General features: G+C 48.5%; 1 protein-coding gene and 1 pseudogene across 1 annotated transcript in view; one reads left to right on the top strand and one right to left on the bottom strand.

The window, feature by feature from the left end:
* Positions 1–18,635, bottom strand: part of LOC105496409 (gamma-aminobutyric acid type A receptor subunit rho2) — a 57,897-nt gene that overhangs the window by 26,953 nt on the left and 12,309 nt on the right. Inside the window, exon 2 of the mRNA XM_011766809.2 lies at positions 15,014–15,120. Within this exon, the coding sequence (XP_011765111.1) occupies positions 15,014–15,120 (107 nt within the window). The remainder of the gene's footprint in view (positions 1–15,013; positions 15,121–18,635) is intronic.
* Positions 17,033–18,368, top strand: LOC105496404 (tubulin beta-3 chain pseudogene; annotated as a pseudogene).

The following is an 18,635-nucleotide window of genomic DNA, read 5'->3' as shown; positions in this document are numbered from 1 at the left end:
TTATGTTTCTGGTCCAGGATTTCGTCTTCTGTGAATTGCCCATTTCTATTCTTTGCACACTTTTCTACTGGATTTTAATTTTTTTTTGCTTGTTGTAAGGAGATTTTAGTTTGCCAAGGATTCTTGTCATCAATAGGTGTTCTTTATCAAGAGCTTTTTCCATGTCTATTTAGAGAATCTTTTGATTTTCAAAATTAGAGATGCACAAAATTTAAAACATGACATATTTACATATGACTTGTGATAGCAAAATAGTAGAAACAATTTAAATGTCCTTCAATAAGACATTTGGCAAATAAAGTATGATAGATCCATACAATGGAATAATAAGCAACCATTAAAAATATGAAGAAGTTGTTTATGAGCTGATAGATTCCCAAGATATAGTGCTAAGTAAAAAAAACAAAATGGACAGAAGGGTATGTATATTACAATAACAACAAGAGCATGTATAGCTATACAAGAGTACGTATAGCACAATTGTCTAGAAAGTGGGGTGGGAAGGATATATATGCATATTTCATATGCATAAAATAGCTTTGGAAGGACATGAAAAAGATTTTTATAGGCATCTAGAAAAACAGAAGGGATGATTCCCCTGGCTCTGCATGAGCCAAGTACATCCAGGAGGAACAGCGTTTGGAACCAAGAACTGCCTGTGAATAGCACAGGCCCAGAGAGAAGTGTGCAGGGTGGGCACGTGCACAATCACACTATATTAGAGTCTATTGAAGGGCATGCATTATTGATGTCGTAAAAATTAAAAACTTTCAGAAAACAGTCTTCAGCTATTTGAAGGATAGTCATGTGGAAAAGAGACTTTTTCTGAATAGCACCATAATTACGGCTCTCAAGTTCGTGTACATAGAGCCTCAAAGAGACAGATTGGCCCTCAGAATGATGCAAACTCTCCGACGGTCCCACCACTCCAAAGATGGTTGGGGTTGTTTCAAGAGAGGGTCACATGCTGTATGATTTCATTTACATGAAGTTCAAGAGTAAGCAAAACTAATCCATGGAGACAGAGGTCAGAAAAATGGTTACCCTTGGGAGGTACCAAGGGTACCTTGGGAGGGGCTGTGAGGGAGCCTTCTGGGAACTGGAAAGTTCTGTATCTCGATCTGCATAGTGTTTTCAAAGGTAACTGTTTACATATGTAAAAATTCAAGCTATACACTTAAGACTTGTGCACTTTACATATATATGTTGGTAGTAGGCAGAATAATGCCCCAGAGATTTGTACATACTCACCACCAGAACCTGGGGACGTGTGCGGTTGCATGGCAAAAGAGAACTAAGAACATGTGCAGATAATTAAGGTTGCGAATCAGCTCACCTTACAATGGTGAGAGCAGCCTGAAGTACCCAGGTGGGCCCAATGTAATCACAAGTATCCTTAAATGTGGAAGAGAGAGACAGAAGGGGTCAGAGTGATGCCTTGTTTAAACAACTTAGCCCACTGTTGCTGGCTTTGACCACAGAGAAAGGGGAGCCAAGAGCCACAGAATGTGGACGGCCTCTAGAACCCACGAAGTGCAAGAGAATGGACGCTGCCTAGAACCTCCAGAAAGGAACACGGCCCTGCTGACGCCTTGCTTCTAACCCAGCGAGACCCATTCCGGACTTCTGAACCACAGAACAGATGTAAGGTAATACATCTGTGTTGTTTGTGTTGTCTCCACATTTGTGATACATTGTTCTAAAACTTAGAGGAAAGTAATACAATGTTGTACCTCCCAAAAATTTTTTAGGAGAGTGTCTGAGGTGGACTAGGGAGCGTGCTGGAACAGTTTACCCCTGCATAAACTATAAAGAATATGTTGATGGACTACCTCAGTGCAACACTCAGAGTTCCCTGTCCACAGCCGACTTCCCAGGCACACAGCCCTGTATCTCTCTCCTCTGTGAAAACAACAAGTTTGCCTGTGAGCAGCCTTGCCCTTTTCCACTGACTTTAGGCTTCATTGTGTGGGGAAACATTTCAGATATTCTTCATCCCTGAGACGGGGAGAGGGACTCTGGATGAAGGAGGTGCCTTCTGCCCTGCCTCTGTGAGGTTGGAAAACATCCAGTCCCCAGCAGCACCTAGGCTTCTCCCCATGGGATAGCCCGGGAGTGGCCAGACTGGGCCCAGCTGCCCTGGCATTGCTGGCGCAGGGGAATTGTTGTTACTGGGGGTTATATGGCTTGACTTTGCATTTCCTGCATGTTCCTTTCCTCGAGGGCTTCTTGCAAAGTTTGAGTTAATTTGAAATGTTGGCAATGACTCTTTTTCCCTTGGTGGGGGTAATCGAACGTTTCAGTTTAAAAATAGGCCTGACTTTTCTTATGGTGAGGGCTGGCTCCGAAACAGGTGATGAGCACCAGGTGTGAGCATGCGATTGAGGGCGGGGGGTGGGCGAGGCTGCCCTCCATCTGTGGCTCCCCCCTCCAGAGCAGCACCACCATCACCCAAGCACTTAGAGATGCAAATTCTTCGGCCGCCCCCAAGGCCTGATGAATCAGACACTGTGGGGATGTGTTCAGGGGTCTGGGTTTAAGGTAGCCTGGTGGGTGATGCTGATCCACACTCAAGTTGAGAACCCCTGGATGACTGACCTCGAAGGAGACATCCAGGAGTGAGAATACAACTTGCTGTGTCCTGGTGGCCGATTCCCTTTTGCTATCGGACTTCCACCATCCCATCTGGACCAGCTGTGTGTATCTCCCACTGGTGTGCCTCCTCCTTCCCCACTGCACTTGCTGAGTGGCAGAGACTTTTCCTAGGCCTTGGCCTCTTTGACCTCTCTCCGTGGTGTGCCCTGCTGGAAACTCCCTCCCTCTGGGGTATCTGTGACACAGCTCTCCCCCCACTCCTCCTCTCCCTCCCAAGGGCTTTGGGCCCTTTCTCTTCTCTGCAGATACTCAGCTCCCTACCCGCTGCCCCAAACAACCAACTCTCACCCTAAAACCAATGACAGTCTTCCTCCTGGGCCTATCTCTGACTCAACTCCTATTGCCTAAATGTTTTGCAATGCCTACAAGAGATGTCCAGGGAATATCTGGCCAATTTCTTAAATTTGACCTATCTAAATATTGCATGATCACACTTAGACGTGGAATCTAAAATAGTCAAATTCACAGAAGCAGAGAGTAGAACAGTGGTTGCCAGGGACTGGAGGATGAAGAAAATGAGGAGATACTGATTAAAGTGTACAAGTTTCAGTTATGCAAGGTGAGCAAGTTCTGGTGATCCAATGTACAGCAATGTGACTGTAATTAACAACACTGTATTGAGTAGTTGAGATTTGCTAAGAGGGTAGACCTTAAGTATTCTCATCACAAAAGAAAATGGTAACTATGTGAGGTGATACATTTATTAGCATTTTTGTGGTGATGATTTTATAATATATATGCATATCAAGGCATCAAGTTGTGTACCTTAAATATATATAATTTTTACTTGTTAATTATACCTCAAAGCAGAAAACAAAATGAAAAAAAACCATGACAGACCTGTCTAGTGGGACCCAGCCCCGCCCCACTGCCCAGCAGCCCTGTCCTTCAGAAGCATAGCAACCTCGATGGTCACCTCCACTCGGATGGGGTCATTAAGTATCAGGCAGAGGAAGGAGACTGCCACGAGAGTGGGTGGCTGCAGAGGAGGGGCTGTGTGGGACACAGGGCAGGGAGGGAAGTTTAATTTTAATGGAAGGAGCAAGTAGGAGCACGTCACAGTGTCAGGTTAGGGCTTGTGTTCCAGAGGGAAGCTGGGGAAGGGTCAGAGGCGTCCCCTCCTTCAAGGGTAGAAGCCCCTGGGAAGAAGCCCGAGGGAGCCCCAGAAGGCCAACTTCTCTCCAGCTCCTGTACCCCATCCCATGTCTCCTAAAATGTAGCAGTGAAACGCTAACCTCATCCAGGGTGGGGAAGGCGGGGAGGCAGAGCCAGGGAGTCCAAGAAGCAGCTCAGAAAGGAGGCTGCTGCCCCAAAGTGAGCCAGTGCCATTGCTCTGAGTCAGCTCCGTGAGCCTTGGTGGGGCCAGAGGAGCGGCAAGCGGGGCCCTGCTGACCAGGCTCCTATGACTTGGAAGTCCAGGGGTCAAACCTCCTCTAGGGAAGAGGCCACAGAATAAAGCACCAGGAGAGTCAAGGGAGTACGAGGGTCTCTGCTCGCAATCTGGGCACTCCAAATGCAGCACACTTGGGTGCTAAAGTAGCCAGCGAGGTAGAAGTTGTGTGACAGAATGACCCTAGAAAGTTCCTTCAGAAGGCATCACATTGGAGACAGTCCGCTGGGGAAGCAACCAGGTGGAAACCTAAGAAGCAGTGCAAGTCTTTGCCCTAAGGTCCTCAGGGAGCCATGAGCTGTGTCAAGAAGGCACAGGCCACTGGCTCCTCAGGAGCAGGGCCCATGTCTTTGTCATGTTTTTGTCTGGAGCCTTTGCAGTGCTGCGTGCACCCCCATCCCCATCGCCACCTCGCACACACTGGCTGCGCTGGCCGGGCTGCAGTAAGTGCTTCCAGTGGACATCTGAGTCCATTCTCACAATGGCAACTAAGGTGGGTGCTGATATCACCCCCATTCCACACGTGACGATTTGAGGATTAGAAGGTGACTGAGTCCCCAGAGGGAGGCATAGCCATGAGCTGTCCCCAGTGGTCTACGTCCAGAGCCCTGCGCTTAATCACTGCCCTGTGTTATGCAGAACATTCTTAATAAATACAAATATTGTTTACTGAGAACTTTCTATATGCCATGTACTGTGCTAGAGATGTCACACGCATTACTCACTTAACTCTTAGAACTCCCCTCTGCAGGAGGTACTATTATTATCCCTACTTTATGAGGCAACTAAGGAACAGAGAGGCTCAAGAACATGCCTGAGGCCACACAGTGAGAGACAGAGCTGAGATTTGGACTTTCCAGGGTAGTATTGCCTCCGTGTGACGGTTTTCAAACATCTTTGCAAATTCTTTAACACTCCTAGCAAGAGAAGAGGTTTAGTTCCCCTCCCCTTGAACCTAGGTGGAACTTGGTAATCAATTTGATGAACAGAATTTAGCAGGAATGATGACGGCTGCAAACTTCCATATGCTGGTTTCTCTTCAGCTGCCATGGAGATCACAGAGAAACCAGAGAGGGGAGGACCAATGGGGAAAAGCACTGGGATGGGGGGCGGGGCAGAGACAAAAAAGGGAGGGTTAGAGGGGATCAGAGAAAGGGGAACCAGAGAATGGAAAAGGAGGAAACCAGTGAGAGAGAGCAGGGGGGATGATGCCAGGATGCCTGAGGATTCCCAGCTTTGCGGTCTTCCCAGCCCAGGTAGCAGACGCAAGCATGAAACCACCTTCGAGAGGACCCCATCAGCTGCCACCATCTGACTACAACTGCATGACAGCCCTAGTGAGAATGGCACAGCTGACCCCAGTCAATCCAATTTGTGAGCAAATAAATAAATGCCTGTTATTTTAAGTCACTGTCTTAGGGTGGCTTATTATGCAGGAGTAGATAACCAGAAACCCAGTGTCCATGTTTTTTTATTTTTATTTTCAGAGACAGCATCTTACTCTGTTGCCCAGGCTGGAGTACAGATAGCTCACTGCAAGTCTTGAACTCCTGAGCTCAAGTGACCCTCCCACCTCAACCTCCCAAGTGGCTAGGACTGCAGGTGTGCACCACCAAGCTCAGCTAATTTTTAAAAATTATTTTTTTGTAAATAATACAGGTCTCACTGTGTTGCCCAGGCTGGTTTCAAATTCCAGCTTCAAGCGATCCTCCCGCCTCAGTCTCCCAAAGTGTTGGGATTACAGGTATAAGACACCATGCCCAGCTAATGTTTTCAATCACACTATGAACAAACTAATTAATCAATAAGTGAATGAAAGAATGAATCAATGATGTCAAAGGAAAAAGTCATATACTGAGTTCAAAACAGCTGAGAGATGCTTCATGTAAGAGGAAAGAGATTAAGCTGGGCTGTAGGCATGGTGAGTCCATCAGAAGAAGCAAGACCATGCAGTGGGATGCTGTGAACAAATGCTCACAGGCAGAAAGAAGCACAGATGTGCAGGACCAGAGAGCATGTGAGGAGAGAAGAAGCCTTGTCTGGGAGGAGAGAGGAAGTGAGCAGAGGAGGCAGTGGGCCAGGCTGAGGAGAGGCGTTGCATCCTATAGAACAGGGGAAGCCCTGAAGCTTCAGAGGGAGCAGTGCTGAGGAAGGGGTGTTTGGAAAGTGAACCTGCCTAGGAGATATGGCAGAGCCAGAGGTGATGCTGGAAGATTAAGGCCATGGTGTTGGGGGATGGCAATATTTTCAACTTTATCATTATCATTCCCTAAAGAGAGAATTTAATTTGAATTTGAATTAATTACGATTTAAATTAAATACTAAGGATAAGATTTTGTCAGAGAGGGTGCAGCTAGGATTCCTTCACCCTCCAAGATCATGTGGAGAACATGGGTGTAAGGGATGGGGGCCACGCCAAAGCGGGGGAATAAGGGGCAGATCTGAATTACAGTCTGACGGATGGATTGATATAACTTGATGGATCTGGAAGGGGAAGGGTGAGGAGGAGGGCAAAATCAACAAGGGCTTTGTCTTAGTTCATTCTGTGTTGCTATAAGAGAATACCTGAGGCTGAGTAATTTATAAAGAAAAGAAGTACGTTTAGCTTATGATTCTGGTGGCCAGAAAGTCCAAAAGCATGGCACCCACATCTGTTTGACTTCTGGTGAGGGCCTCGTGCCGCATCACAACATAGCAGAGAAGCAGAAGGGGAAGTGGGTGTGTGCAGGGACCAAGGCACAACCTTGCTTTATAACAACCTGCTCTTATGGGAACTCTTTCATTCGTGAGAGAAATAATCCAGTCTCTTGAGAGTGAGAACTCACTCGACTCATTACCAAGAGAAAAAACAGTGCCAAGTGGAGCTCCATGGCCCAAACACCTCCCATGAGGCCCATCAGCATTTTAGAGACCCTGTCTCTAAAAACAAACTGTAAAATGATGTATACCCCCATCCTGCTGTTTTGACAAATACACCTTCCTATCAGCTGAGAATGGCTCAGTCCAGCTTCAGAACTTGCAGACTCCACGGAATTACAGGCTGCTGTGTGGCAGCACAGGGAGACTGGGCCCAGTGCATGAGCTGTCTTTCTTCTTTTCCTGCCACAGCAGGTCCCTGCACAGGGAAGAACCTCTGTGCATGCATGTGGTCACCCTGTCCACGTATTTAAGCCATTCACACCCCTTGAAACAGCCATCCCCGGCCACCTCTCAGGACCAGGGGTTGGCACAGGCAATGCAGCAGTGCCCTCAGGGGCTTGCCTGGAGAAGAGGCATACACAGGCCCTGGAGGCAGGCTCGGGCTGTGTAGACAGTGATCCTGGGGCCCAGTGCCCAAGTGTGCCCAGCAAGGGCAGGAACAGCAGGTGGGCAATCTCCCCTGGGCCCCACAGACTCGACACTCTGAGCCGTGTGTGTGGCCCGAGCAGGGCCCCTCTTGCCTGGGTCTGAGGCTGCCACTGACAACAGGTCCTTGCCCTCCACCTCCTGCTTTGTTCTGCCAGTGAAGATTCCAGTCAGTATCAGAAGGCAGGAGGTATTGGAAGGAAGGAGGAGGATGAGGAGAATGGCTTCTCCTGCATCACTGTTGGCCCAGCTACGGGCTGTGTCCTCCTTTTGAAGGCCACAGCTCCCATTGGGCAGCTTTTTCTGAGAGCTACAGCTCTTTTCCAGGCTCAGGTAACTGCTTCCTCCTCTCACGCTCAGGCCCAGCCTGACAATGGCTCCACAGTCTTCACAGCCTCTCAGGTTTTGCCACAGCTGCTAGTTTACCTTGACCCTGCCCATGCCTCTGTAAATGCACTTTCACTAGGCTCTCTTCAATGACCCCTTGGAGCATGCCGGCTGCTTCCTGTTACTATATCCTTTCGCCATTGCTTTTCCTCAGTGCTCTATCTCGGTGAATGGCCTCACCCAGGTCACACACTCAGGACGTGCCCCAGGTTCCTCTGATTCTGTGGGATACCAAGACCTGGCTCTCTTCCCTCCTTAGCATCTCTCAGGTCCCTCCACTTTTTTCTGTGGTCTTAGTCCAGCCCCTCATCAGCTGTAGCCTGGATCATCCCTGAAGGGCCCAGCCCATGCCCTGCATCCATCCTCAGCCCCTCTAGCCTCCTCCATGCAGGCCCACAGTAAGCTTCCTAAAGCCCAAGACGCATCCTGTTGCTCTCAGCTTAGGCTGTGCTGCCAAGAGTCTGAACTCAGCAAAGCCCTCCCAGAGCAGTGCTGCCCATTGCTCCAGCCTTCTCTTGGTACGCCCCTGCCCTGTACTCCCTCCTGTCTACACACGCATACACTAGACATAATCCAGCCACGTGGACCTGCTCCTGCCCCCTGACACTGCACCGCTTCCTGCTCCGGGGTGTATCCTTCTTCCTGCCTTCTCACCGCTGGTGCTCACCCACTGGGTATCCTTCCAGACTCACTGCAAGTGTCACCGCCTGGATGCAAGCTTCTGTGATCTCCTCTCTGGGCAGAACTGACCATTCCCTCCTTTCTCCTACTCCATCGGTAGAGACACCCTACATCACTTCTGCCATACTTGATAGCACTTCATCATTTATCTGTTTCCCCCCAGTAGACCATCAGCTTCTTGAGAACAATATTTCATTTTGTGCGAAGTAATTTAATGTAAAAACAGTTCCAATAGTACGAACTTCCCAGGCAAGGGCAGCTCTTCCCCAGGGCCGCCCTTCCCTTGTGCCCCTGATCAGAACCCACTGTGCACCCCAACAGCTCCCCAGCCTTTTCTTCCCAGTGGTCCTCACAATTTGACATCTCCACATGAGGATTTCATTAAACTGGTCTTCCAACTAAAGCATAAACTCCAAGGACTGTGTCTGTCTTGCTCCCTACTGGGTCCATAGGGCAAGGACTGCCCAACACATAGGAGCAGCTCAAAAAATACATATGTGTCTTATGAACAAAACCATTTTGGTTGGAGAATCTGACCTTTGTTGTCTCCATTTTTTTCCGGCCATTTTGATGAGCTCGTTGGATATATTTCAAAAGATTCCATGATGACACTGTATCCCTTCTGTACTTCCCATCTGTGCAGTTTGGATTAAAAACCAGCATTGTGGTGGTGGAAGTGTGACATGGCGCAGCCGCTGTGGAAAGCAGCGTGGTGGTTTCTCAAAAAAACAAATATATATATGCTCATCTATTGCTCTATGATCTAGCAATCCCACTTCTGGGTTTGTTTCCAAAAGAATCAAAAATAGAGCCTTGAACAGATATTTGCACATCCATGTTCATAGCAGCACTATTCACAATAGCCAAAAAGAAGAAACAACACAAACGTCAATCAACAGATAAATGGATACACAAAATGTGGTAGACATATCCAGTGGAATATTCAGCCTTTAAAAAAAGGAAATTCTGTCACATGCTACAACATGTACCTTGAAGACATTATGCTAGATGAAGTATGGCAGTCATAAAAGCCACTCCAAAGTAGTATAATCCCTATATGAAGTAGTTAGAATAGTCAATTATGGAGATAGAAAGTTGAATGGTGGTTGCCAGGGGCTGGAGGGGTGAGAAAGAAATAGGGAATTCTCGTTTAATGAATATAGAGTTTCTGTTTGGAAAGATGAAAAAAGTTCTGGAGATGGATGCTGGTGATAGTTGTGTAACAATGTGAATATACTTAATGCCACTGAACTGTATACTCAAAAATGGTCAGAAGGGTCAATTTTATATTATGTATTTCACCACAATTTTAAAAATGAAATTTAAAAGAAAATCAGGGCTGGGCACAGTGGCTCACGCTCATAAGGCAGGCAGATCACTTGAGCCCAGGAGTTCGAGACCAACCTGGGCAACATGGTGAAAACCTCTCTCTATACAAAATGTAAGAACTTAGCCAGGCATGTTGGTGCACGCCTGTAGCCCCAGCTACTCAGGAGGCTGAGGTGGAAGGATCGCCTGAGCCTGGACAGTTGAGGCTGCAGTAAGCTCTGATCCTGCCACTGCACTCCAGACTGGGCAACAGAGTGAGACCCTGTCCAAATAAATAAAATAAAATAAAATCAGAATTGCAGCATTTCTCCTAACAAAAGGAGGAGAAACCCTGTGCCCCTGGAGGTTCTAACCAGGGCACACTACCTAATCAAACAGCTGGTTGCTTAGACAAGGTATTTTTGTTTCAACTGATCCATGGGATTATTAGGGAGCTGACAGATTTTTAATCTTTTCTCTTCCTAGACTAAAAAGGTCACCCAAGGGGTATCTAGTCCTAAGCTGATTCTTCTCTATCAACTACTTTTAATTTTTAAAAAAATATTTTGTTTAAAAACTTGGTGTTTGAGTCCCACCCCCAGAGATTCTGATTTAATTGGTCTGGGGTATAGACTGAGCATGACAACTTTTTGTTGTTGTTTTTGAGCCAGAGTCTCACTCAGTTGCCCAGGCTGGAGCAATTGAGCCCAGTGGTGCAATCTTGGCTCACTGCAACCTTCACCTCCTGAGTTCAAGCAATTCTCATGCCTCAGCCACGCGAGTAGCTGGGACTACAGGCATGTGCCACCACACCAGGCTCATTTTTGTATTTTTAATAGAGATGGGTTTTCACCATTTTGGCCAGGTTGGTCTCAAACTCCTAGCCTCAAGTGATCCACCCACCTCAGCCCCACAAAGAGCTGGGATTACAGGCGTGAGCCACCACACCCAGCCTCTATCAACTACTTTTAAACACCATTCCACAGGAAGCCCCTCTTAGAGAAATAAGATGGGAATGAGGACATAGTCCACAACAGTATTGAGGCTATTGAGGGACATCATTGCTCAAATGACCTGCTTAGTGTGGTGCGTGCTACTGGAAGGGGGTGTTAGGCTGGGCCCGCACTTTGGGTGGGTTGGGCAGTTTCTGCTTCTAACTAGAAGCCTGTCAGGGGCTGCTTCCAGGGAATGAGAACCTTCTATCACCTGCACAGAGTCACCTATGTGCTGTCTGTGCAGCCTCCTTTCTCACAGAGACCTGCCCATGAGGCGCTGAGTGAAATGGGGACACCCAGGAGCACCTGCAGGGAAGGTTTCTTGTCTCTAAGCCATCTTCAGACGCTCCCATAGGGTACAGGTTATAAAGATCATTGTTCCTGCAATCATCCCATCTTGCCTGACTGGCCAGAACTCTGGGTGTCTTATTTATGGGCTCATGGAGGCAGGGAGCCCTGGTACCTCACTATGTGCTCTCCTCCCCCCATTTCATCCAAGTGACATCTGGGCATTCAGGAAAGCCCTGCAGGAGATCAGAAGGGCCCAGAGGACCAACTGCCATGGGGAGGAGGCTGGAAGGAAGGAGGAGTGGCCCCCACCTATGCTGTGTGGCTGAGATCTTGACTTCTATGGAAGGTGATGCCTCTTTCCTTAGCAGCTCCCCCAAAGTCAGAGCCCTGCCCAGGGTCAGAAGCTTACCCAGGCAGGGGCGGGGAGCCGTCCTGACCCTCCACACTCTTGAGGGCCCTGCAGAAGGGCCCAGAAGATGCAGTGGTCAAACCGCAAGAAGTCCGCTTTGCTCCTGGAACTGGCTTGAGGAAGGAGCAGCCTGATGGGGACTGTGGTGTGTTGCGGCATTTCTGCTCAGAGTCAGGGTTTCTGGGAACATGGCAGGATTTCATCTGCCATTCCTGAGAGCTAGCTCCTGGTGGGAGCATTTTCCTAAGGCTTTCGGTTTTGCAGCTGATGTCACAAAAGAAACCTAAGTTCTGCTTCTGGCTGTTCTGTGGCCATCACCTAACTCCTGGGACCCCAGGCTCTTCTTCTACATACTGAAGGTACTGACCATGTGATGGCCCAGGCTCCTGATAGCATCACCAGCCTTAGGTAAAAAGGTACAACCTGTTGTTCGGAATAGCACCCACACCCAGTGCACACCCACAAAAGACCACACTGAGGCACGGCCACATTATGACTTTTGAGGACCCTGGGCACTTTTACTTCATGGGCCTCTTCCTCTATAAAAAAAAAAAAAAAATCAAAAAAACATATTTTACAATTGTGTTGGTTTAATGATGAACATATTAATAGTATATATTAAAACAACTTCTGCTTAAAAGTATGTTTTTCTTATTTTAAGATAAAGCAAAAACATTTTGTTGTGGGCCCCAGGCACACAACTTCCTGGGTCCAGCTACTCAGGAGGCTGAGGTGGAAGGATCACCTGAGCCCGGACAGTTGAGGCTGCAGTAAGCTCTGATCCTGCCACTGCACTCCAGACTGGGCAACAGAGCGACACCCTGTCTCAAATAAATAAAATAAAATAAATAAAAATCAGAATTGCAGCATTTCTCCTAACAAAAGGAAGAGAAACCCTGTGCCCCTGGAGGTTCTAACCAGAGCACACTACCTAATCAGGACACAAAATAGCTCCTCTGTCATTTTTATAGAGGAATTGGCCCATGAAGGCAGAGGTGCCCAGGATCCTCAAAAGTCCTAGCACGGCCCTGCCTCTGCACTATTTTGGCACATGTGTGTGTGTCTGGGTGTGGGAGGCTGAGGTGGGTGGATCACTTGAGGTCAGGAGTTCAAGACCAGCCTGGCCAACATAGTGAAACCCTGTCTCTACTAAAAATACAAAAAAATTAGCCAGGCATGGTGGCGCATGCCTGCAATCCCAGCTATTCAGGAGGCTGAGGGAGGAGAATCACTTGAACCTGAGAGGCAGAGGTTGCAGTGAGCTGAGATTGCGCCACTGCACTCCAGCCTGGGCAACAAAGTGAAACTCTGTCTCCAAAAAAAAAAAAAAAAAAAAAAAGTGGTAGTTGTCGCGCATGTTATTGTTGGTTATTGTGATTCCTAGCCACTGTACCCCTCTGTACTCTCAACTGTTGCTGTGCAAGAAAAGTGGAGCTTCCCGCTTTTGGGGACGGCTTGCTCAGACTTCCTGGAGCAGATGCAGCTATTTTAAAGCTGCTTATTAGTATAACTTTATTTTTGTAAAATTCCTTGGCAGGCTTGCCCATGACAAACCCCCGAGGAAACCCAAGAGCTACCAGAAATATGGTGGCCTCTTCTTGACCTTCCGTGGGCGTCAATCAGGTTGCGGTTGGGAGGGAGATGAGTCACAGGCCTGTAATCTGCCACCTGCTTTTCTCCTTCTGCTTAGCAGGTGTCAGAGCTCAGGGAATTTAGTGGGAGGCTTTGAGGCCTTTTAAAATGCATAGGCCTCTGGGATAAATTAATTTCTTAATCCCTTAACAGTCACACAAGAGGAAGATCTGACAGCTGGGTTTTTCAGAGGGGACAGGAACAAATGTCTGTCAGGGGCTTTACATACATTATCATGTTTAATCTGGACAAGAACCCCATACGTGGGGATTACTCTCCCCATTTTATAAACAAACAAATGGAGGCTCAAAGGATTGATGACCTGCTGGGGGTCACCGCCACTCCTTTTTTACTGCCCCAGAACGATGGGACCTACTAGAGGATCAAGGGCAGAGAAAAAGCAGAAAGGAAAGCCAGCCCGCCTGGGTTTGTCTTGGCCAAGGTTCATCAGCTGAAATTCTTGGGGCCTCAGTTTCCCCAAGAGGAGAGAAAAGTTGGCCCAGGGATCTCATACATTCTGCTACTCTTACCCCACTCTCTGCCTAGTCAGAGCAGATGACTAACTCCTTTCCCAGCTGCTACGGCCTGAATGTTTATGTCCCTGCCAAATGCATATGTTCCTATCCTAACCCGCAATGGGATGGTACTAGGAAGTGGGCCCTTTGGAAGGTGATGAGACCCTAGGGGTGGAGCCCTCACCAGTGGGATTAGTGCTCTTATAAAAAAGGCCCCAGGCTGTGCGCAGTGGCTCATGCCTATAATCCAGCACTTTGGGAGGTCGAGGTGGTTGGATCACGAGATCAGGAAATCGAGACCATCCTGGCTAACGTGGTGAAACCCGTCTCTACTAAAAATACAAAAAAATCAGCCGGGCGTGGTGGTGGGTGCCTGTAGTCCCAGCTACTCGGGAGGCTGAGGCAGGAGAATGGCATGAACCTGGGAGGCGGAGCTTGCAGTGAGCGGAGGAGACGGCGCCACTGCACTCCAGCCTGGGTGACAAAGTGAGACTGTCTCAAAGAAAAAAAAAAGGCCCCAGAGAACTGCCTTGCCCCACCCACTATGTGAGGTTACAGTGAGAAGGCACCGTCTATGAACAGATGAACAGAAAGTGGGACCTCACCACACATGGAACCTGTCGGCACTTTGATCTTACTTCCGGCCTCTGGAACCATGAGAAATACGTTTCCATTGTCTATAAGCCGCCCAGCCTATGGCGTTTTGTGTGAAAGCCAGAACTGACTAAGACATTTCCCCCCTTCTCCATAGCATTTCTCTAGTTCCTGGGAAGGACAGTCACTGGCCATGCCTCCCCTCCCTGTCCCCAAGAGTAGTAGAGCACCTTTGGGGGCAGTTGTGCGAGGAGTCTTTGTAATGCGTTAAGCTGTTGTTGCTGCTTTGGAAAACAGGTGACTCCATCAAAACAGTAAACTCCCAGCTAGTCATGGCCACAGAGTTTCAATGCCTTGTTTGGAATTCCACCCACACCCAGACACACACACATGTGCCAAGATAGTGCAGAGGCAGGGCCATGCTAGGGCTTTTCAGGATCCTGGGCACCTCTGCCTTCACGGGCCTCTTCCTCTATAAAAATGACAGAGGAGCTATTTTGTGTCCTGATTCCCTTGCCTGCTCCTATTTTTGTAGCACAAAAAAGTTGGCAGCCGCAGGGCCCATCTCCTTTGTGAATGTGAATGGCTTAGTCACTGGCGGGCCGTCTTTAGTCAACGGCCCTCTCCTCTCCACCACTTCCTGCTCTTTTCTCCTTGGGAAAATTAGGGACTCAGGAAGTGGAGTCGGGTTTATCTGAGTGGGAAAATTGCAGCGTCTGAGGAAGGGCTGTGCCAGAGGGAGCCAGAGAGGGCAGCACCTCACATCCCTGGGGCCAACATCCCACCTGGCACAAAGGATGGACATTCCTACCTCCGAAGGCGGGCCTCATGCTGAAGTCGTGCTCGTCCACTCTGAGAAGTTGCTGAGGCTTTCCCTTCCGGATCTTGGTCATATCAAGGTTCTTCTTATATAAGTGACTGCGAAGACAAGCAAGAAACTATTTTCCATCGGCTCATCAATGCATTGAGTGAGATGATTTGGGCGATTACTCCCTGCAAGATCTACCTGTTAGGCACCTTTTCTCCATTCTCCTTGGCCCAGGGGAGGAGGAAGGCTGAAGGACCCTCCACGCACACCCCAGATCCTCACAGGTAGACTGACCTGAGGATCAGGTTTTTCCAGAGCCTTCCGAAAGTGGTTGCCCTCCTGGGCAGGACAGCATTCTACCTTGGTAAAGCCTATAATTGGATGAAAATGGTTGGATTGGCTGCTAGCTAGACTAATAAAGAAGAAAACAGAGAAGATCAAAATAAACACAGTTAGAAATGACAAAGGGAGCGGGGTGCAGAGGCTCACCCTGTAATCCCAGCACTTTGGGAAACTGAGGTGGGTGGATTGTTTGAAGTCAGGAGTTTGAGACCAGCCTAGCCAACATGGTGAAACCCCATCTCTACTAAAAATACAAAAATTAGCTGGGCATGGTGGCACGCACCTGTAGTCCCAGCTACTCGGAAGGCTAGGGCACAAGAATCACTTGAACCAAGGAGGTGGAGGTTGCAGTGAGTGGAGGTTGTGCCACCTGGGCAATAGAGTGAGACTCTGTGGCAAAAAAAAAAAAAAAAAGACAAATGGGATGTTACCACTGACCCCACAGAAATACAAATAACCATCAGAGACTACCATGGACAACTCTATGTACACAAACTAGAAAACCTAGAAGAGATGGATAAATTCCTGAACACATACATATTCCACACCAGATATTGAACCAGGAAGAAATTGATTCCCTGAATAGACCAATAATGAGCTCCGAAGTTGAATCAATAATGAATAGCCTACCAACCAAAACAAAAAACAAAAAAAACAGGACCTGATGTATTCATAGCCAAATTCTGCCAGATGTACAAAGAGGAGCTGGTACCATTCCTATTAAAACTGTTCCAAAAAATTGAGGAGGCAGGACTCCTCCCCAGTTCACTCTATGAGGCCAGCATCATCCTGATACCAAAACCTGGCAGAGACACACACACAAAAAAGAAAGCTTTAGGCCACTATCATTGATGAACATTGAGGCAAACAATCCTCAACAAAGTATTTGCAAACCAAATCCAGCAGCCCATGAAAAAGTGAATCCACCACGATCAAGTAGGCTTCAAGCCCAGGATACAAGGTTGATTTAACATACGCAAATCAATAAATGTGATTCATCACATAAAACTAAAGACAAAGCCACATTATTATCTCAATGGATGCACAAAAGGCTTTCGATAAAGTTCAACACTCCTTCATATTAAAAACTCTCAATAAACTAGGTATTAAAGAAACATACTTCAAAATAGTAAGAGACATCTATGACAAACCCATGGCCAACATCATACTAGATGGGCAAATGCTGGAAACATTCCCCTTGAAAACCAGCACAAGACAAGGGTGCCCTCTCTCACCACTCCTATTCAACATAGTATTGTAAGTCCTGACCAGGGCAATCAAGAAAGAGAACAAAATGAAGGACATCCAAATAGGAAGAGAGGAAGTCAAACAATCCTTATTTGCAGATGATGTGATTCTATATCTAGAAAACCCCACAGTTTTGGCCCAAAAACTCCATCAGCTGATAAACAACTTCAGCAAAGTTTTGGGATACAAAACCAATGTAAAAAATCACTAGCATTCCTACACACCAACAATGGTCAAGCCTAGAGCCAAATCAGGGGTGAAATCCCATTCATGATTGCCACAAAAAGAATAAAATCCTAGGAATACAGCTAACCAGGGAGGTGAAAGATCTCTACAATGAGAATTGCAAAGCACCACTCAAAGAAATCAGAGATGTCAGCAGCCAGCCCAGCCCCCATGCCCATCTGCAGCCGCGTGCCAGACGCGCCCAGCATGAGGGAGATCGTGCACATTCAGGGCGGCCAGTGCGGCTACTACATCGGGGCCAAGTTCTGGGAAGTCATCAGTGATGAGCATGGCATAGACCCCAGCAGCAACTACGTGGGGGACTCGGACTTGCAGCTGGAGCGGATCAGCATCTACTACAATGAGGCTTCCTCTCACAAGTATGTGCCTCAGGCCATTCTGGTCGACCTGGAGGCTGGGACCATGGACAGTGTCCGCTTGGGGCCTTTTGGACATTTTTTCAGGCCTGATAATTTCATCTTTGGTCAGAGTGGGGCCGGCAACAACTGGGCCAGGGGTCACTACACGGAGGGTGCGGAGCTGGTGGATCCCGTCCTGGATGTGCGGAAGGAGTGTGAGAACTGCGACTGTCTGTAGGGTTTCCAGCTGACCCACTCGCTGGCTGAGGGCACAGCCTCGGGCATGGGCATGCTACTCATCAGCAAGGTGCATGAGGAGTATCCCGACCGCATCATGAACACCTTCAGCGTAGTTCCCTCGCCCAAGGTGTCAGACACGGTGGTGGAGCCCTACAACCCCACGCTGTCCATCGACCAGCTGGTGGAGAATACAGGTGAGACCTACCGCATAGACAAGGAGGTTCTCTACGACATCTGCGTCTGCACCCTCAGGCTGGCCACGCCCACCTATGGGGACCTCTGCCACCTGGTGTTGGCCACCATGAGCGGGATCACCACCTCCTTGCGCTTCCGGGGCCAGCTCAACAAGGACCTGCACAAGCGGGTGGTGAACATGGTGCCCTTCCCCCACCTGCACTTCTTCATGCCCAGCATGAAGCCCGGGCAGCCAGCAGTACCGGGCCCTGACCCTGTCCGAGCTCATCCAGCAGATGTTTAACACCAAGAACATGATGACTGCCTGCGACCAGTACCACGGCTGCTACCTGACAGTGGCCACCATGTTCCGGGGCCGCATGTCCATGAAGGAGGTGGACGAGTAGATGCTATCCATCCAGAGCAAGAACAGCAGCTACTTTGTGAGTGGATCCCCAACAACATGAAGGTGGACGTGTGCGACATCCCGCCCCCCAGCCTCAAGATGTCCTCCACCCTCATCGGCAACAGCACAGGCATCCAGGAACTGCTCAGGCATCTCGGAGCAGTTCACGGCCATGTTCCGGGGCAAGGCCTTCCTACACTGGTATATGAGCGAGGGCATGGATGAGATGGAGATCACGGAGGCCGAGAGCAACGTGAATGACCTGGTGTCCAAGTACCAGCAGTACCAGGACGCCACCGCCGAGGAGGAGGGTGAGATGTTTGAAGATGAAGAGGAGGAGTTGGAGGCCCAGGGCCCCAAGTGAAGCTGTTTGCAGCTGGAATGAGGGGCAGGTGGCAGCCAGAGCCAAGGCCAGCAGTGTCTGACCTCCAGAGCCATCTTGCTGTGGACAGCGTCCCCAGCTTTCCCCCACCAGCTTGTCACTCACCCTAGGGCTCCCTTGCCACCCTCCTGCAGTATTTACACCCATCCTCCCCACCTAGGACACATGTGTGTTGCTCCTGTCTCTGTCTTATTGCAGCTCCAGGCCTGACATTTTATGGATTTATTTTTTACTGATTTGTGTTTATAT

Source organism: Macaca nemestrina, chromosome 5 (assembly GCF_043159975.1).
Source record: "Macaca nemestrina isolate mMacNem1 chromosome 5, mMacNem.hap1, whole genome shotgun sequence".
NCBI classification, from domain to species: domain Eukaryota; kingdom Metazoa; phylum Chordata; class Mammalia; order Primates; family Cercopithecidae; genus Macaca; species Macaca nemestrina.
This window is presented reverse-complemented; position numbering and strand designations above follow the sequence as displayed.